The sequence below is a fragment of the Corylus avellana genome, chromosome ca3, assembly GCF_901000735.1.
Source record: "Corylus avellana chromosome ca3, CavTom2PMs-1.0".
Taxonomy (NCBI): Eukaryota; Viridiplantae; Streptophyta; class Magnoliopsida; order Fagales; family Betulaceae; genus Corylus; species Corylus avellana.
In genome coordinates, this window is record NC_081543.1 from 5027725 (window position 1) to 5049075 (window position 21351).

Below are 21351 nucleotides of genomic sequence, written 5' to 3' on the forward strand. Positions count from 1 at the left end.
CAACCTCCCTGGGATAAATGCACTTTGGTTGGGAGATATAATATCTGCCAACACCTTCTTCATTCTCTTTGCTAACACTTTAGCAATGAGTTTATACATGACATTACATAGATTAATTGGGCAAAATTCAATGATATGAGTAGGGTTTTCACTCTAGGAATCAGTGCAATGTAAGTATTGTTAATGTCTGCATCAAAACCACCCCCATTAAGGAATTCAAGCACAGCGGTACATACCTCATTTTGAACCGTGTCCCAGGCTTTTTGGTAAAAGCAAGCTGCAAATCCATCAGGTCCAGGGGACTTCAATGGATGCATTTGGGAGAGAGTCGTCTCAACATCTGCCACCACAAACGGCCGCAACATCCATGCATTCATCTCCGGCGTCACCCTAGCCTCCAAGCCCTCCAAGCAATCCCCTGCCCTTATATTGCCTTCAGTTGTGTACAAAGTTTGGTAGAATTGCACAAAAGCTTGACTGATATCTTCAATTTTTGCCCATTCTCTTCCCTCCTCATCTTTAACACCAAGACTATTTTATTTCATCTTTTTCCATTCTTAATAAAGATAATTATTTTTTTGTAATGAAATAGTTATTCCACGTACCAAACAAATCTTAAAAGTTTGTTTGTATAATGTTGAAATTTTAATACAATGTTATGGATAAAATAAAAACAAAAATATATTAAAGTAGTATCCTATTCCTCATCGTTAATCGAGTTTGAGGGTATATATATATATATAAAGGGATTTGAGGGAGCGATATCCTTCGAAATCCCTCAAATCCTATTCTCCTCCAAAAATATATGGAACGGGAAGAAGGATAACCGTCCTTCTCTTCCATCCAAACATACCCTTAAAACTCTTGGCCATAGAGAAATGGTAGGTAGGGGTGAAAATGAGCCGAGCCTGAGTGAGCCTTACTTGTTTGGGCTCGGTTCATTTAAATTTTACTCGAGCTCAAGGACGCACCAAAAAATCGAGCCCGAGCTCGAACTCATAATAAGAGCTAGCCCGAGCCCTAACTCACGAGCTAGCTCTTATATTTAATTAATTTAATTTTTTTATTTTTTATTATAAATTTAAATTTCAAGTACTATGAAACGGCTCAAGAAACCAGCTTGCATATGAGCATTTGCTTAGCTTGACTAGCCGAGTATGTAGCATGAGTCAATATAGCAAGGCACTAAGTTTCAGAGAGAGAGGATATGCATTTTTTTTTATAATAAAATGATGTTATTAGAAAAAAAAAAAAAAAAAACCATCGATTTTTAATATTAATATGAGCAACTATGTGAACAACTACCAATTTGAACCTTATACGAGCTGCTCTAACCGAGTCAAGCCTAGCTTGCTTTGTTTAATATTCGAGGCAGTATTTGTATTCACAAAACGCCTCATTTAATAATAAAGTCGAACACGAGCCGAGCCCAAACTCGCTCGCGAGGGCTTCGCTCACTTAACACCCCTAATGGTAGGTTTATACACTTCATGGTTTGTGATCTGCAAATCAATGAACATGAAATGTACTTATGAAAGTGCCAATAGCTTCGCCATCATAAACTATAACCATGAGATTTATGTAATTGTTGGAATACAAGACATAAGACAGATTATATGATCAATAATATTATAACACCTAAAGAATGGTTCAACCGTTTATTCAAACCTTTCAAGACGGATTAAATGATCAATTTACCAATAACATATATAAGATCTTAAGAATGGTTTACATAGTTTATTACAACATCTCTTTTGTTTTTTTTTTTAAATTTTCAAGATGCCTCTTACTTACCGACGTCAAAGTACACTAAGGGCTTGTTTGGGTGTGCATCGTTTGATAGGCCTAAAAGTGTGTTTAACACTCAAAAAGTTCGTTTGAAGAAAAAAAAGAAGAAAGTATTTGTTTGGTAAAAAAAAAAAATTAAAAGCGCTTTTAAGGGTGCAAAAAGCCCAAAAATGGCCAAAACGCATTGGCAAAAGCTTAAAAATGAAATTTTTGCCAAAAAATGTTTTTTGACTTAAAAGTTTTATTTCTCAAACGCAATCCCAAACACGCTCTAAATAAAATTGGTTGGGGACCACGCCTCATAAAGCCAAGGTTTTAGTTCAAATTCTCATCCCCCCTTTCCCTCCTCTTGTGTGGATATGCCAAAAAATAAAATAGTTAAGTGCAACTCAATGGGCTAAGTGTGAGGAATGTCTGCTAGATTTATGGACCTTTTTAGACTCAGTTTGTTTCATTGTAAAATGGTTTCTAAAAAATATTTTTCATATTTTCTGGTATTTTGTACAACGAAAAATAATAGTCAATAGAAAACATTTTCGATTTGACCAAAAAAACTTCTTTAATTTTCATTAAATGATTTTTCTTTTTTAAAACCGTAAATCATTTTCCAATTTCGAGTCTCTCATTCTCAAATCACCAGACCAGTACTGTTGGAACCCCGTTGGACCACCATCGGACCCCATCGGGCTTTTGCCGGAACCCAATCGGGCCATTGCCATGAAATGTTAGTGTTGATTAGCTTAGTTTGTAGGTCATTGTAGATGGAGGGGTTGGCCCAGTACTCAAAATTGGCCATTACTTATAATCCGTTCATTCATACAATACAATTACATTCCATTGTTCAAACTTCAAACAATTCGTTCGTCCATTCAATTCAACAATAATTATCAATTCATTACAATTCCAGCATCATCACCGAATTGCGAATACATATAGAAAACATAGGAAAATAGTAACAGGCTTGTTAAATTCCAAAATAGGAAAATACACAAGATTGGCAAGGCTTCTATTTTGCTGACAATTGCTTTATAAATTCCAAAACAACAGAGACTGAATTATTGGCGGCGAGCGTGGTGAATGTGTCAGCCTCATTTGAATCGGCAGAGCCTCCGCCGGCCAAGTCAGAGAGAGCCCTAATGGCAATGAAGGGTTTCCTTTGCTGAAGACATATAAGCGCTACAGACGCGCTTTCCATGTCTACCGGGCTTACGTTAAATTTATGATAAATGAAGCTCCGGTAAGCGGAATTGTCAAGGTAAATGCTCCCACTTGTTCCTCTTTCAACAATGCTCACTTTCGGTGTCGCCGAAAGACAAGTTGTTGAGTTAATGCACCCTTCTAGTTTTAGGTGCTGAGCATCCATCATTCATCCATCATACATGGATCGTTAAAAAAATAAAATAAAAAATTAAGAATTGGTCGGAGTTGTCACGTCATTATTATGAAATAATTATAAGATAAAAATATAGTATATAACATTACTCCTCTCGAAATATATATATATATATATATATATATATATACCCTTACATGGATGCATAGATCTTGGGTGACGAAAATTAACCACTATTTCTCAAGTGGAATAACTATTTTCAAGAATAAAAATCTAATCCAATTATTAAATTAACAAAATTAATAGCAATAACTATGTATTATATTCCAATGATGTACGTATTGTGCATTTCAAATTAACGTCCAGTGTTTAAACTATAAAATATGTCACCGTATTTCTTTAAGGTAAATATTTGAGCAAGACTCATGCTTTTGACTTCACTTAGGTACGTACCAGGTAGCCATTTCCATTGGTTGTCTCATCCGAAATTCGAACATGTGATGTGTTGCATGCTTTGATATCGAATGTTAAGTAAATAACAAATATGCCAAAAGCTCCAAAACTTAGAAGAAAAAAAAAAAAAACGAAAAGTTAATTCCTTAAATCTATTGCGTACTAAGTTAGCTAGCCCAATCTAACATACATACCCCAAATTAGACCCTACTATAATCACAACATCATGGTAGGTTGGGGACATGATGAGGTTAAGGGGTTTTAGCAAGCACAACATGTGTGCAGGGGGGAACCAAACATTTAAGGGTGGGGGGACAAAATTTTAAGAAGTAAAAATTTATGGGTAAAATTTTAGTTTTGGGGAGGGCATTTCATAAAAAAATCATAAATTTTAGGGGTAAAATTTAAAATTTTAAGGGTAATTTTAAAATTTTTCTTAAAGTTTTTTACAACATAGAAAATAATAACCTAATTAATGAAATTATACTTAACCCTCAACTGTAATGTACACATTATTAATATTTGACATTTTTCAAGCATTTCGATGCCTAATTAAAAACTACAAAAATTACGTAATTTGAGAATATACTATTTCTTTAAAAATAGTAGGGGCATGCAACATTTTGTCCACTTGTTCTAAAACTACATACAGAGACAAGAAACAAATTAAGAAAAAGAAACGTGAGGAAACCTTACCTCTAGCTTTTTGGAGATATTGAAGTAGTGGGAATCCACGGAGACCCAAAAGGCATGCTCCCTTTGCTCAGGAGTCCCATCTACGGGGAAAACTTCCTCAGGTTGATACCATACATGGTTCAAGAGGTTGTCAACTGAGCTAGTGTGTGTGGTATTTATGGTAAAATTAGCAAATTTTAAGTAGCCAATTTCCCTTGTGTAGTCTCCATTTGATTCGAGGGGTAGCTCATCTGCAGGCCCTAGCCCGTACCTCTGCACAATAACATCCAATATTACTTGACCTTAATTAATACAGCCTATTTTAAAGGCTCAAGTTCCATTCCACTCTCATTCTACTAAGATATGAGGTGTCGGTGCCTATCAGATGTCCTTGAATTGTCACATTTTAAAACTCTTGCATTTATTTAAACCCCTTAGATCTAATAGAAGAAGATTCAAATTTTAAAATATGAGAATCTCGTGAGAGTAAGTAATTTGTTATATACCTGCCAACTCCAAAGAACGGTATGGGACCAGTAGCGAGGGATGACAACATCTCCTATGTTGAGGGATGGGTTCGCATTTCCAGCAATGCCATAATGTACTACTCCCTCTACGTTGAAAAGGCTCAACAAAAGCTGAGTAGTTATGCCTGCATTTATCTATATACAAGACAAGTATATGTATATATACATCATGCTAGCTAATTATTAAGGATGTTGGAAAGAAAAATATATAAATTAGTACCATGCTCAGTCCTGTCATGACTAAGATGACTTGCTTTTCAGCAATGCTTCCAAACCGAAATCTCCTTCCTTAATTTGAACAAACGAAAGAAATATATATATATAGTAAGTATGATGATGAGCATTTAGGTAGGTACGTACGTAAAATTTGTTTTGAGTAACAATAAAAATAATTACCAGCAAAATCAATGGTGAGGTTAGCAGAGGTGAAGTTTGGAGAGAGAAGAAGAGGGTTCATTTCAAATAGGTTTGGAATCACCAACCCCAAATAAGGACCCTTTCTGTTGGCCTTACGAATTATTCTGTGTGTCTTTGCTGTTAATGCTGCATTGATTCCTTGCTGCGCATTAAGCAGCATCACAGCTGACACCAGTATTGCGTATAAAACTCTCAACCCTCCACCCATCTCTCTCTCTCTCTCTCTCTCTCTAAATCTAAAATCACACTATGCACTCAGTGGAGAGATAGATGAGGATATATAGGAGTTGAGAGGCCAGAATTTATGGATAAGGATCCCCTCAAATCCTGCAATCCTGTCCGTCCATCTTCATCCAACGGTCCACTTAGCACTACGTGTCCTACTAATCAAAAAATAATAAAATATTATTTAAATTTTAAAAATTAAATCAAAATTAAAATAATAATAAAATTCAATTTGGATGGTCAGCTACCTAGGTTGAAGGATGTGATGGCCGAAGTCATCCCATGACCTTCCGAGCCACCCCAAAGACTAAAAATATTTACAATTTTGTTTAGATTTAGCCTTAGAGATGGTTAAACCCGGTTGAGGGCGGCTTCCATGACTCTTAAGGGTGAATTGGTCACCCTCAAAGAGCAAAGCCACCAAACCCATTTTAAGAAAATAATGAATTTGACCTTTAGGGCCAGTCCCTCCAAAGGCCAGGAGGGTGGCCGAATATTGATGGGATATTCCGATGAGCCAAAACCCTATACATGTCAGGGGATGCGACAAATGGGTACGATGTCTGTCAGCCCTTTTAAACATGTTTTTTAAAAAAGAAAAAGAAGAGGATTAGTAACCACACACGTACACATGTACTATTCATGTGGGATACTGTAATCGATAAAGACAAGCACGACAGTTTCATTTACCACGTATGTGCATGCCTGTATGCACACGTACGTCAACGCGCTCAAGCATATATATTATATATATAATTTTTATATACGGTTTCCTAAATAATTTAGTCCTAGCAAGTAACAAGGTTATCTGAAATCGATCTGTCCAAAATTATGATCACTTTCGAACCTTTTTTTTTTTTTTTTCTTTTTTCCGAAATAGCTTTCCATACGGCCTTGTGGTGTTTAGACTTTTTGGTCTTTGAAATTGGGTGATTCCCGAATAATCCAAATGTATGGATTTTGTAGTAGAAAAGTGGTAGGAAGTGAAATAAACTAACGTGACAAATCATAAGTAGTAAACAAAGAAAAAAAAATTATATTTTTTTAATTTAAAAATTCTTTTTATGTCAGTTTAAATCTTTTTTAAAAATTAATTTATTTGATTCTATAGCACCTTGCCTCGGAGGAAGATGCAGTATGAGGAGTCAAAAGGTTTTATAATAGAATGATGAATGATCTAACATAATAGTACAATGATGAATTGCATTTTTTTATTACTAATGATGTTATGGTCGTTTCATGTCATCTCATGTGTTGACATCATCATTTCCTGAACCAAATTCTTGCATATTTTCTTTTTCTTTTATTTTTTTTTTTCTCTTAGAGGGCGGATAATTCAACAACAAACCCGGATCGAAATAAGCTGTGCTGGTGATGCTGATGGAGAGGATGGCGGGGCGCGTTTGCTGGCCAGACTTGCGAGGAAGAGCGGATCTAGTTTAATGGAAACTAGATATAATGAAAAACCCAACAGATCCAAGACAGAGGGAGGAGGCAGAGAGAGGAGAAGAGACGGAAGATGGGCTGCAGTGAACCACATTGAAAAGGTGGAGGGTTAGGGGGAGACAAAATGACCTGTTTGTTTGTTTATTTCTCTTGACTGTAATTAAAATTGAGATAACTTTTCTGCACTTTGATCTTGTTGATGAGATGCTCCATGCTGATTATTTGTACTCTTTCTCCTCACACGCATCATTCATGTCATATGTATTCATCCATGTAAAACACAAGTTCTTAAACAATGAATATTTCGATCCATACAACAATAAAGATTAAAAAAATTATCAATTTTTTTTTTTAAAAAAAAAATTAAATAATCCTAATGTGGCATATGTGATACGTCACAATTGCATATATGTTTGATGTGGCGAGTTATTAAATTTTTGAATAGAATATAGAAAGAAAGACCAACTATGCTTATAAATTGTCCTAATATACCATTTGTGATACTTTTGAGAACCGAAAAAAAAATTTATCTAATTTCGTGTCAAATCCCAAGAGCTAAAAAAATATTTGTAACTCATCCAAGCATTTATGTAGCATGAACTTTTTCCTTCCTCTTTATGGTTGAGGTTTAATTCAACACAAATGTGGTATAAATCAACATTCTCACTTTTTTCATACCACTTTTCATTTTTTTCATATTAAATACTTTTATTTTTTTTCACATCAATTCACATCAGCTACACTAATAAAGAAAAAAGGGTTTGTCAAACAAATTGACCAAAGGCAGTTTCAATGGTAGCTCAACCCAATATATCATCACTTTGACTGCAAACTGTAATTAAGGGTGCGTTTCGGATTGAAATTCCACAAGAATAATCTGCGTTTTTAAAAGACAATACAAAATATAAGACGTTTGACATTGCAATTTAAAAAACACTTAATTTAAAATATGAAAAAAAATGTGATTTCTATAACTAGGTTAGAGGATATTTATTTGAAAAAGCGCGAATTCAAACCAAATTACAATTTTGCATAACAAATATTCATCCGACATGCACCAATTTCACATTGACGTGTTTTAAGTGGCTTTCATTTTGTTTTTTTGTTTTTTTGTTTTTAAAGAAAAGTCACTTAAAAAGCGTTATATCAATCATACCTAGCTTTGCTGCTCTGCCTATTTTAAGGGAGCTGGCCATATTTCACTTGGTTGGCATCCAGTTTGAAGCTTCAGTAAGATACCACACATGGATTGGGACAGCAATGCTTGTTTTTGTCACTTTACACGGTGCAAGCACTTTGTTCATCTAGGGTGTTAGCCACCACGTCCAGGATGAGGTAATCAAATCATCACTTATTCAAAAAGTTTATACTCTCACATGTGGTCTCAAATACCACATTCTTAATAAGTGAGCTCTAACACGTAAATATTTAATTGAAATGGAAAATGAATAATAGAGACATAGTTCGATCTCAAGGCTTTTGTTTTAATACCATATTAAATCACTACTTATTCCAAAAACTTGAGCAGATAGAAATGAGTAAATATAATCGTCTAACTTATATTTTAACATACCATTTGGGTACTATTTGGTATTGCAGTTTAACTTGTTTACTGTTTTTCCCTGGCTTGTGTTTCTTGAACAACAGATATGGAGATGGCAGAAAACAGGCAGGATATACCTTGCTGGGGAGATTGCTCTTGTTACAGGGATAGTAATCTGGTTTACATCTCTTCCTCAGATAAGGAGGAAAAAGTTTGAACTCTTCTATTACACGCACCATCTATACATAGTCTTCCTAGTATTTTTCTTGTTTCATGCTGGAGATAGGCACTTCTATATGATTTTCCCTGGGATTTTTATCTTTAGCATTGACAAGATACTCCGAATCAAGACCAGAAACTTGCATTCTTTCGGCATGAATCTTCCCTTCTAGGGCTATAGAACTTATTTTGCCCAAGGATCCAAGTAATTTCTATAGTCCCTTTTCAGTTACCAGAAAATCATGTAGAGAACGATTGGAAGTTCACATAAAGCAATTAATTTTTCCTACTCATTGCAGGTTTGAAGTATAACCCCACAAGTGTTATATTTATGAAGATACAAAGTATATCCACAACTCAATGGCACCCCTTCAGAATAACCTCCAGCTCAAGTGTTGACAATGACTCCATGTCTGTTATGGTTAAATGTGAGGGATAGTGGACAAGTTCTCTCTATGACTTGATACAAACTGAGCTGCGCTCTGATGCTGATCAGACAAAGTGCATACCAATAGCAGTTGACCTGCCTCAGTCGACTTCCGAAGGTGCAGAAAATGATCATACTATATATTAAAACTTTTTATTTGATTGTTTATAGGAGTTATTCACAAATGCTCATGGGTTCACTATTGCCTAGAAATCATGTTTTGTTAAAAGAAAATTTTCAAAATTAGTATAATTGAAGTATTTTGAAGTTGGCATTGATACTACTCAACTCACACCTATTGCTTTAAAGCAACCGATTTTGGGGTGTATGCATTTGTGTGTATGCTCTAGCACGGTGAGAAGCACCGGATGCACACGCGAATTGTTTTAATATGCAGAAAATTTTCTCCTTTTTTGTCTCTCTCAAATCCTTTGTAAAATTTGAGTTCGTAAAGAAATCAACTCAGTAACGCACCATAATATCATTTAAGATGTTTAAGGTAGATTTTCAACATTAATGACAAATCTTTTTTTGCAGATATGACAGTCTGCTTCTGATCGCAGGTGGAATTGGGATAACTCCATTTCTGAGCATTTTGCAGGAAATTGCTTCAGCACAAAACAGCAGCAGAGATGTGGTCTCCCCACATGAATGCAGCTTATATTTGTTGTTAAGAAGTCTCAGGACATATATCTGTTGAACTCAATCTCATCTCTTCTCCAGAACCATTCAAATGAAAGACTGCATCTAAAACTGAAAATTTTTGTGACCCAAGAAGGGCAATCTAATCCAACAGTAAGAGAATTTCTAAGCGACTCATCTCAGCTTCAAACAGTACACTTCAGCACAAAATGTTCGAATCATGCAATATATGGACTCGAAAGTTTCCTTCGGATTGCTGCCTTGGCTGGATTCTGCTGCATTGTGTTTATTATTTCACTTATTTGTTTGAATCATTATCTTTGCTCCCAACCAAAAGAAGACCTCTAAAGCCTCGAAAGAAAAGACTCCATCTTGGGTTGTTGATCTGCTTCTCTTATCTTCCTTTCTCATAGCTTTAACATGCAGCAGTTTATTTGCAATAATTTTGAGAATGAGAAGGCTGAAGAATGAGAACATTCCACAAGTCTCCCAAAAGCCAGGCAAAGCCAAGGACACAGAAACAGGGAGCTCCCTTGAGGAACATGAAATTCATTTTGTAGGAAGGCCTGACTTTCATGGTACTTTTATGTATTCTTTTTTCCATGCCTTTACTTTATATTCTCAGGATTGAAAGTATGGATTCTAACAAGTGAATTGAACAGACATATTTGCAAAGTTTCCAAATGAAAGGGGTGGATCAGATGTTGAAGTCTTGGTCTGTGGACCTGGATCAATGAAAGAGCCAGTAGCATCAGTATGCCAGCAGAAATCTGTGGGTTTCCAGACGGGTGCTAAGAAAAAGAAGCCATGCTTCAGCTTCCACAGCCTCAGCTTCTCCCTCTAGTGCTCAATCACAACATATAATGCAAATGTAAGCAGACTTGTACTAGGGGTCATGGACGGATTTGGCTTAGGTGCGGTAAAAAAAAACACAATGACAGCATATCCGCTGTAGTTTTTTCAACGGTCTATCTAGATTGCCAGCTTATGCGATTGTCATTTAGGCTACCAAATACTGGAATTTTTATAAATAAATTTGGAGTAAATTATCCGATCAAATTTGTAAGAAAAATATCTTCAACCCTCAAGATGTGGGAAATTGGTAATAGTAATAATACCCATCATGCTCCATATAACTATAAAAATAATGCAAAATACATTACAAAATGATTAACAAACAATTAAAAAAATAAAAGAGTCGTGGAAGATAATATTAAATAAAGTTCACTTGTCAAAACTCTGCTGTCAAACTATCATTCACAAAAATTCTTTAGAGAAGAAAAAATTTTTGCATTCACACCGGAGGCCGGAGCATTGCAGCCTCTTCCGACCCACCACCGCCGGTGCTTGTGTCACCGCGGGCCAACTCCGACAACAAGTCCGCTGGCGCAGCGGCCAACTGTGCGCCCAGCAGCAGGGCCACCACCTCCTTCATGGTGGGCCTTCTTTGCGGTTCGGGGTGACAGCAATCCAGCCCAAGCTTGAGCACCATCTCCATCTCCTCCACCTCATACCGCCCCCTCATCGTCGGGTCCGCCGCCTCGACCACCTTCCCCTGTCCGTACAGCTCCGTCACCCACTCCATCAACACAACCTCCTCCGTCGCCGCCATGTCGATCGGTCTCCTCCCACACGCCACTTCTAGTATCACAACCCCAAAGCTATACACATCGCTTGCTGACGTGGGCGCCGCCACCCTAGCCAGCTCAGGCGCTAGGTAGCCTAAAGTACCGACCACACGTGTGGTGTTAGGGACTTCGCCGTGTTGGTAAAGCTTGGCGAGCCCGAAGTCTCCGAGCCGGCCTCGCATGTCGGAGTCCAGCAATATGTTGCTCGACTTAATGTCTCTGTGAACGACCACTTGGTCCCAGCCGTGGTGGAGATAGGTTAGGCCTTCGGCTACGTCGGCAAGGACTCTGCAGCGCTGTTGCCAGTCGAGTACTTTGGTGGGCTTGTCGAAGATCCGTTTGTTGAGGCTTCCGTTGGGCATGTAGTCGTAGACGAGCATGAGCTCGTTGCCCTTTCTGCACCATCCGCGCATTTGGACCAGGTTCTTGTGCTGCAGCCTGCCCATGCTTGATATCTCTGCCATGAACTCTCTCAGCCCCTGTTTCGAGTCGTGGCTCACGCATTTGACTGCGATTTCGGTTTTGTTTGGGAGAGTTCCTTTGAAGACTCTTCCGAATCCACCCGAGCCCAGAAGGTTCTGATTGGAGAACCCATCTGAGGCCTGGCTTAGCTCCTCGTAGGAAAATCTATGTGGCCAGTATTCCAGTTCCCAATCCTCGATCTCCTCTTCTTCATCTTTCAACTTGGTCGTTCGCCAATACAAGTAAAACCCAGATGCACAAATCATCACAAAAGCAACGCAACCAATGGCAATCCCAGCGATTTCCCCAGCTGACAACGAATTAGACGACGATACAGGCTCAAAAACCGGGAAATTTGTCGTGTTTATCTCCCTAGCAACCCCAACGTCGCTGAAGCTCCAAGCCAAAACCCTCTGTGTCTCTACCCACTCAGTCTTCGACGCCGAAAATCCAACGTACATCTCAGCCGAAACGTAATTAGCTATAACCGGATCCTTGAAACTAAGAGTAGGCGTAGAGGGGCGCGGCACACCAATCGGCGCTACAGTAACATTGATTTCGAAGCTCGTGCCATTGAAATCGATCCAAGCTCGTACATTCTGACCATTCCGCATCTGTACAGGGACGAAATCCCCCATCGAATTATTGTATCCGGCCGGCGCGGTCGTCGTCGATATGATATTATTGAGATTGACCCCGATGTGATTGCCATCTGGGTCATTGAACTCTGGGCTTCGACCCGTATCAAATTCAATCGCAAAAAGGGTCGCCACGGCAGGCACAGTAGCGTTCGTGAAGAGCCCGAAGTACTGGCTAGCAAGCGCACCGGGCGGAGAAGTAGTATTCGATAGCACAAAGGCGAGGCCGTGGCCGGGACTGGAAGAGGTCTCGGGCAATATCGAGAACACGAAGGAGGTTGAGAAGGAAGAGATCACGGTACCGGAGGAGTTTGAGGTGGGTTTGATCATGGTGAGCCTGGTTGGGTAGAAGGCTCGCCCGAAGGAGAACTGGTTGGAGTCGTTGGTGAGGCGGACGACGGAGGAGTCGAACCGGGCGTCGTTGATGAGTGTGACGTTGGTGGCATTGACCATCCCATTGAAGGAGTTGTAGAGGAAGTCCACAGCAAAGGCGGAGGGGGAGAAGAAGAGTTGGAGTATGATGATGGGCACGAGAGGTAGCATCTGTACAGGTTTTGGCGAACACAGAAATGGTCGGCGGGCGGCTGCGAGATTAGAGGCGGAGGTGCGGTGGGTGTAGAAGATTGGTCAAAGATCATTTGTATATCAAAACCTTCCGAAAGCGTTGTTCTAAGCCACCATTTGTGTGACTTTTATTACTTTAATTTGTTTTTATTTTGCAATCCTTTTTGATCTGGGTGCTTTACCCACCCAGAACGCGACAGGGCAGCAAAACGGGTGGCTTGACTAGGCTGTCCGAATCACTCCTGTGATCAGGGAGAGTGTTTCGGCCACCTGACTTTCAGTAGTCAAACCATTTTTGTGTCTAAAAATGTTATTTGCTCAATAGCTTTAAAGGGTGATAAAACCAGCTTTGAGAGTAGTGAACGTTTACCGCTTATGGATCGTCTATTCATTACGGCCAAACTGACATTATCACTAGAAGTCGGTTCGTAATTAGTTAAGGATTTTTATACCGATGTCAATTCTGTTCGGTTACTCGGTCTAAATATTTTTTTATCGGTTAATCAATAATGAGTAATTTTTTAGTAGAATGATGATTACGACAGTATTAACTAAGTTTTTTAGTAGACCATATTAGTTGGTGGATTCTAGGACCAATTTATTAGTAGAACATATGTATGGTTAACTCTTATAGCTTTAACATGCAGCAGTTTATTTGCAATAATTTTGAGAATGAGAACATTCCACAAGTCGCAGAAAAGCCAGGCAAAGCCATGGACACAGAAACAGGGAGCTCCCTTTTGGAACATGAAATTCATTTTGGAGGAAGGCCTGACTTTCATGGTACTTTTATGTATTCCTTTTTCCATGCCTTTATGTTCTCAGGATTAGAAGTATGGATTCTAACAAGTGAATTGAACAGATATTTTTGCAGAGTTTCCAAATGAAACGGGTGGATCAGATGTTGGAGTCTTGGTCTGTGGACCTGGATCAATGAAAGAGTCAGTAGCATCAGTTTGCCAGCAGAAATCTGTGGGTTTCCAGATGGGTGCTAAGAAAAGGAAGCCATGCTTCAGCTTCCACAGCTTCAGCTTCTCCCTCTAGTGCTCAATCACAACATATAATGCAAATGTAAGCAGACTTGTACTAGGGTTCATGGATGGATTTGGCTTAGGTGCCGTAAAAAAAAAACACGACGACAACATATTTGCTGTAGTTTTTTAAACGGTCTATCTAGATTGCCTGCTTATGCGATTGTCATTTAGGCTACCAAATACCGGAATTTGGGCAAGTACATTTTTAATCTAATACCTATTTTCTACTTGGAATGTCATCAAAGGACTTGGAACTCTTTCTAGAACATAAGAATCAGTGGGCGAATTTCTGTCACAGTAGCACTTATGATGGCCACTCTCCTGATGTGGATTTCTTACCCTTTGTTCTCTTATCTAAACTTCAAATTTTAGGATTACAAATAGCTTAAATACAATCATTTAGGTGAAATCTTTTCCTTTAGGAGGAAATAGTTGATGAGCTTCACAAGTCAATGAGTACAAGCAAGCCTAACCCTAAGATACTTAGGTACTGGTGGGATTGCATAAGAATCATAAGATCAATTAGTTGTTTTGCTTTGTTTATTTCCTTGTCATGTTTTGTCTATTATTAGGCTTAATAAGAACCGCCTATATGTGTGGTGTTAAAAGGGGGAGTTAGGTTACATTTTGTAAGTAGAAAGAAAGTTTAATTGAAAAGGGAAAAATTAGAATTTAGTATGTAGTTTTTTATGGGATTTCAGAATTAGGTTCTTAAGTTTTCATATGGTTTCAAAGAGATTGTTCCTTTCACAGTTTAACTTACCGCTTAATTAATTAACAACATGACCAGACTAATCAATTAATGCCGCGTGGCTCTCGTTTGAAACGTCATGCGTGCGAGTCACAATTACTTTAAATTATAGGTATACTTTAAATAAAAAATTTAAGAAAATAAAGTCTAGAGTTCGTTTGGCAAAAGTTTTTAAGGGTATTTTTTGTTTTTTTGGTTGTTATGTGACAAACCCTAAGTTGTTTTGTTAAAAAAAAAAAAAAAAGTGGGGGATGGCCAGCCAATTTTGTCACATGACACTTATAATTGGCAAATGGCGTGTCAAACTAAAACAAAATGGCATTAATTGATTGGTTTATTGTAGCATATTGTTAATTGATTTGACGATAAGTTGACGAATGAAACTACTTGATATCAAAGGAAAATCAAATGACTTATTAATTGTCGAATTTGAAAATCTAAAGAAAAAGTTGAAACTGCATAAAAAATCCAAAACACTAAATTTGATTTTTCCCATTAAAAATTTGAGGTTTCCTCTACCCCTAAAGGGAGATTTCTCTTCCTTGCATGCAATAGCTGGTAAAGATGGCTTATGAATGCATATATTAGTCATGTTTTAAGGGTTTTAAAAACTCAATTCATTGCAATTGTAGGTAGAGATATATCTACGTGTCTGCTCTTTAGCACCCTCTTAAAAAGGACGGATTTGGATCCCCTTATATTTTCTAAAATATGAGATTGTCATATTTTAAAATTTAGTCATCTATTTTATTTAACGGTTTAAATAAGTGCAGAAATTTGTGTTACCAAAACAAGTGAATTTACATATTAAAAACTAAAATTACTTGGTAACACACGAACTTCTATGTTTATTTAAACCGTTAGATGAAATTAATTACTAAATTTTTAAAATATAAGAATCTCATATTTTAGAAAATATGAGAAAATTCCAATCCCTCGAGTTCAAGCCCCTACAATCTTCATATTAGATGTAATCATTCAATTACCATAGGTGCCACACGACTCATTAGTCATTATTTTTTTCATAATTATTTTAGGAGAAAAAAGAAAAAAGAAAAAAGGAGTAATTATCATATTAAAGACATTTCAAAGGAAAATTGAAGTGAACTTGGCACCAACATGTGGATTAAAATATCATCTAATCAAGAGTGGTTTAAGACCATAAACATTCCACGGCCTCCACAATGGACTTATGGACCTTTTCATTTCCAGATTCTTCAGCTATTTCAAAATTGCTCCCCATGTGCCTACATTTCACCTTATTTCTCTTTTTCTTTTTCAACTGGATATGGTCAGAAAATATTAATTACAATAAGGTCAAACCAAATTAGTTGACCATGACAAGACAAAAATTTGTACGGACTTTGCCAAATCTTTTATAGAGTTTAAAATTGCGTTTAAAAATTTTAAAAGTATTTTTAACATTAAAAAAGAAAGAAAAAAATACTCATTTGATTAAAAAAAAATTAAAAACGTTTTAAAAAGTTTAAAAAGCTTAAAAGTAAAGTTTTTGCTTAGAAACTCTTTTTGACTTAAAAGTTCTATTTCTCAAATACAATTTCAAACAAGCTCTTGGTAGGACAGATTTTAATAAATATTTCTTTATTTTTATTAATATTATCAAAATATATATGTATTTATCATGAAGTCAAAAGTCAAAAACACATGACATTTTATATTTTTATAAATAAATTTGGAGTAAATTATCCATCAAATTTGTAAGAAAAATATCTTCAACACTCAAGATGTGGGAAATTGGTAATAGTAATAATACCCATCATGCTCCATATAACTATAAAAATAATGCAAAATACATTACAAAATGATTAACAAACAATTAAAAAAAAAAAAAGAGTCGTGGAAGATAATATTAAATAAAGTTGACTTGTCAAAACTCTGCTGTCAAACTATCATTCACAAAAATTCTTTAGAGAAAAAAAAAACTTTTGCATTCACACCGGAGGCCGGAGCATTGCAGCCTCTTCCGACCCACCACCGCCGGTGCTTGTGTCACCGCGGGCCAAATCCGACAACAAGTCCGCTGGCGCAGCGGCCACCTGCTCGCCCAGCAGCAGCGCCACCACCTCCTTCATGGTGGGCCTTCTTTGCGGTTCGGGGTGACAACAAGCCAGCCCAAGCTTGAGCACCATCTCCATCTCCTCCGCCTCATACTGCCCCCTCATCGTCGGGTCCGCCGCCTCGACCACCTTCCCCTGTCCGTACAGCTCCCTCACCCACTCCATCAACACAACCTTCTCCTCCGTCGCCGCCATGTCGATCGGTCTCCTCCCACACGCCACTTCTAGTATCACAACCCCAAAGCTATACACATCGCTTGCTGACGTGGGCGCCGCCACTCTAGCCAGCTCAGGCGCTAGGTAGCCTAAAGTACCGACCACACGTGTGGTGTTAGGGACTTCGCCGTGTTCGTAAAGCTTGGCGAGCCCGAAGTCTCCGAGCCGGCCTCGCATGTCGGAGTCTAGCAATATGTTGCTCGACTTAATGTCTCTGTGAACGACCACTTGGTCCCAGCCGTGGTGGAGATAGGTTAGGCCTTCGGCTACGTCGGCGAGGACTCTGCAGCGCTGTTGCCAGTCGAGTACTTTGGTGGGCTTGTCGAAGATCCGTTTGTTGAGGCTTCCGTTGGGCATGTAGTCGTAGACGAGCATGAGCTCGTTGCCCTTTCTGCACCATCCGCGCATTTGGACCAGGTTCTTGTGCTGCAGCCTGCCCATGCTTGATATCTCTGCCATGAACTCTCTCAGCCCCTGTTTCGAGTCGTGGCTCACGCATTTGACTGCGATTTCGGTTTTGTTTGGGAGAGTTCCTTTGAAGACTCTTCCGAATCCACCCGAGCCCAGAAGGTTCTGATTGGAGAACCCATCTGAGGCCTGGCTTAGCTCCTCGTAGGAAAATCTATGCGGCCAGTATTCCAATTCCCAATCCTCGATCTCCTCTTCTTCATCTTTCAACTTGGTCTTTCGCCAATACAAGTAAAACCCAGATGCACAAATCATCACAAAAGCAACGCAACCAATGGCAATCCCAGCGATTTTCCCAGCTGACAACGAATTAGACGACGATACAGGCTCAAAAACCGGGAAATTCGTCGTGTTTATCTCCCTAGCAGCCCCAACCCCAACGTCGCTGAAGCTCCAAGCCAAAACCCTCTGTGCCTCAACCCACTCAGTCTTCGACGCCGAAAATCCAACGTACATCTCAGCCGAAACGTAATTAGCTATAACCGGATCCTTGAAACTAAGAGTAGGCGTAGACGGGCGCTGCACACCAATCGGCGCTACAGTAACATTGATTTCGGAGCTCGTACCATTGAAATCGATCCAAGCTCGTACATTCTGACCATTCCGCATCTGTACAGGGACGAAATCCCCCATCGAATTATTGTATCCGGCCGGCGCGGTCGTCGCCGATATGATACTATTGAGATCGACCCCGATGTGATTGTCATCTGGGTCATTGAACTCTGGGTTTCGACCCGTATCAAATTCAATCGCAAAAAGGGGCGCCACGGCAGGCACAGTAGCGTTCGTGAAGAGCCCGAAGTACTGGCTAGCAAGCGCACCGGGCGGAGAAGTAGTATTCGATAGCACAAAGGCGAGGCCGAAGCCGGGACTGGAAGAGATCTCGGGCAATATCGAGAACACGAAGGAGGTTGAGAAGGAAGAGATCACGGTACCGGAGGAGTTTGAGGCGGGTTTGATCATGGTGAGCCTGGTTGGGTAGAAGGCTCGCCCGAAGGAGAACTGGTTGGAGTCGTTGGTGAGGCGGACGACGGAGGAGTCGAACCGGGCGTCGTTGATGAGTGTGACGTTGGTGGCATTGACCATCCCATTGAAGGAGTTGTAGAGGAAGTCCACAGCAAAGGCGGAGGGGGAGAAGAAGAGTTGGAGTATGATGATGGGCACGAGAGGTAGCATCCGTACAGATTTTGGTGAACACAGAAATGGTCGGCGGGCGGCTGCGAGATTAGAGGCGGAGGTGCGGTTGGTGTAGAAGATTGGTCAAAGATCATTTGTATATCAAAACCTTCCGAAAGCGTTGTTCTAAGCTACCATTTGTTTGACTATTATTACTTTAATTTGTTTTTATTTTGCAATTCTTTTTGATCTGGGTGCTTTACCCACCCAGAACGCGACAGGGCAGCAAAACGGGTGGCTTGACTAGGCTGTCCGAATCACTCCTGTGATCAGAGATAGTGTTTCGGCCACCTGATTTTCAGTAGTCAAACCATTTTTGTGTCTAAAAATGTTATTTGCTCAATAGCTTTAAAGGGTGATAAAACCAGCTTTTAGAGTAGGAAATGTCAGATTAACCGTTTACCGCTTATGAATCGTCTATTTATTACGACCGAACTGACAGTACCACCAGAAGTTAATTTGTAATTTGTTAAGGATTTTTATACCGACGTTAGTTCGGTTCGGTTACTCGGTGTAAATATTTTTTTGTCAGTTAATCGGTAATAAGTATTTTGTTTAGTAGAATGATGATTACGACAGCATTAGCTAAGTTTTTTAGTAGAACCTATTAGTTTGTGGATTTTATGACCAATTTATTAGTAGAACATATGTATGGTTAACTCTTATTGTGTTAATTAATGGATCCATTTAAAATTTGTTTGGTTTAATGAGCTCTTTTAGGCCAAAAATAATAATTTGGGCCTTCAAAACAATCAATTTTAACCCAATTAAAAAAGTTCACAGTTAACCGATTAACTAAACCGATTTTAACAAAATATCCGTTTAACTAAACTTTTCGAAATAAATCTTTATTGAAATGTAATTGGTTAATCAAATGATTTAATTGACAATTTTGGTTAACCGAACTGAGAATGGCTCTACCAAACCAAACTAATACACACCCCTATTTGAGAGTGTCAAACTATCCCATGATTCGACTACCTCCAACTTAGTCTTTGAATGGGTTGAATTATCTATGCCGTCGAAGGACTTTTATAGGTGGGTCTTTGTGTTTGAAAATGAACCTATACCAATTAATCAAACCAATGCGTGGAATTCATATTTGAATGCGACCCAGGCACAGGTTAGACTATTGAATGTATGCCAAACCATCACTGGGGATCTGTTGTTCTTCAAGGAAGAACAAGTTATGCTCTCACTTCAACTTCCTTCCAAGCTAGTTGGCTGCTGACCCATTAGATCCTCTGGCTTTTCCTACAATTCGTGATTAAAAATCAGAGAAAAAAATATATATACATTAGAAATGAGTTGTTAAAGAATTTGTAGTATATTACAAAAATGTGGTTGAGAGTGGGCAATCATGTAACTCTTCAAGTTTGAATGGGGACCTTTTTGTTGGACCAATGGCTGATTAAGCTTTGATGGGCCATCTAACCGTGTGGGCTGTAAAGAGCCCAGTAACTCAGGTTGGTCGTGAGAGTTGAACCTTTCAACACCATATCTCCTTGTGAAAAGCAACAAAAATCTCATAAACAACAAAAATCTGAGACTTTTTCTAAAATCAGATGTTGATTTGCACCAATTCAAGCAGATCTACCAGTTCTAGAAAATATCTACCAATTCTAGAAAATACATATGTCGATTTGCAAAAAAAAAAAAAAAAAAAGCATCCAACATGAATAAGACCATATCTATATAAACTTATCTTTAATGGTGGTGATTTAATGGTCCAAAATTTTTTTTAATTAGTCAAGACATGTAGTAGGGCGTGAGTTTGAATATTCGCAATGGCGAATTTTCACATATGTTTTATTAGTATTAGCCTTTTTAGATTTTTATTGATGTTCTGGTAGGATTAGGTCAAGCTATGGGTCAATTGGATTTGAGAGAGCGCCTGCGGTTCCCATCTGTCCGTCTAGGCCCCTCCTGTGCGGCTTTCAGCGGGTAAGTACTACTATGGTCACGCTCTCCTTGGCCTACCTTTACAATTAGAAAAAAAAAAATATATATATATATATATATATATATACTGGTAAATAGAACTGTTGATTTTTTGTTTAGGATGATCAGGGATGGGAAGAGATAGGAGAGTGCTAAGTGGAATTATTATTTCTTTCTTTATTTATTTATATCTATTTCTTTCTCTTTCATCAAAGAGAGAGTATATGATTGCAAAATTAAATAAAAATAAAGGGGCTAAAAAAAAACACCCTAATCTTATCCCTATCAAATGCTGTATGGGGTGCTGTTTTACTTAGATACATAACTTAAGTGTTTATGTTCATGTTATTCTCTAAAATATATATTTTAGGATTTAACCTTCAAAATAAAATAAAATTAAGATAGGATTAAATTTTATTTTTTTAATTTTTAAAAAAAACCCAATTCATAATTTAGTTCCGTCCCCGTCCATCTCTTTTTTCTCTCATTTACATATTCCAACAATTCTCTTTCATCTCCCCTCTCTCGAATGATAAAAAAAATAGTATTTAATTCATAGAGGAAAAAAATAAGAGAATCTATTATAAAGTATTTTTTTTTATAAGAAATTAAAAAGTAATTTTATTTCTTAAATCCAAGAAAAATTGTTAAAAAGTTAGTGCCCAGTGGTCTTAGTCCTTCCTGAAGCATCTCAGCAGTT

General features: G+C 38.2%; 3 protein-coding genes and 1 pseudogene across 3 annotated transcripts in view; 1 reads left to right on the forward strand and 3 right to left on the reverse strand.

Annotated features, from left to right (window-relative positions):
* Nucleotides 1-5433, reverse strand: part of LOC132173588 (uncharacterized) — a 9288-nt gene extending 3855 nt beyond the window's left edge. The window contains exons 1-6 of the mRNA XM_059585112.1: nt 5173-5433; nt 4997-5064; nt 4756-4911; nt 4271-4522; nt 2800-3139; nt 237-433 (exon numbers count right to left, since the gene is read on the reverse strand). Coding sequence (XP_059441095.1) covers nt 237-433; nt 2800-3139; nt 4271-4522; nt 4756-4911; nt 4997-5064; nt 5173-5401 — 1242 coding nt within the window. The 5' untranslated portion in view covers nt 5402-5433. The remainder of the gene's footprint in view (nt 1-236; nt 434-2799; nt 3140-4270; nt 4523-4755; nt 4912-4996; nt 5065-5172) is intronic.
* A 535-nt stretch (nt 5434-5968) lies between these two features.
* LOC132173589 (ferric reduction oxidase 8, mitochondrial-like) lies at nt 5969-14261 on the forward strand (annotated as a pseudogene).
* Nucleotides 10884-13770, reverse strand: LOC132176412 (L-type lectin-domain containing receptor kinase S.1-like). The gene has a single exon (XM_059588606.1). The coding sequence runs from the start codon at nt 12964-12966 to the stop codon at nt 10990-10992; it is 1977 nt and encodes a 658-aa protein (XP_059444589.1). The 5' UTR covers nt 12967-13770; the 3' UTR covers nt 10884-10989.
* Nucleotides 14262-16531: 2270 nt separating the features above from the next.
* On the reverse strand, nt 16532-19251 carry LOC132176483 (L-type lectin-domain containing receptor kinase S.1-like). The gene has a single exon (XM_059588708.1). It carries the CDS (start codon nt 18708-18710, stop codon nt 16725-16727), a length of 1986 nt encoding a protein of 661 aa, XP_059444691.1. The 5' UTR covers nt 18711-19251; the 3' UTR covers nt 16532-16724.
* Nucleotides 19252-21351: the final 2100 nt, after the last annotated feature.

Coding starts and splice junctions, on each gene's coding strand:
- LOC132176412 (XM_059588606.1), bottom strand. CDS start 12,966: ATGCTACCTCTCGTGCCCATCATCATACTCCAACTCTTCTTCTCCCCC.
- LOC132176483 (XM_059588708.1), bottom strand. CDS start 18,710: ATGCTACCTCTCGTGCCCATCATCATACTCCAACTCTTCTTCTCCCCC.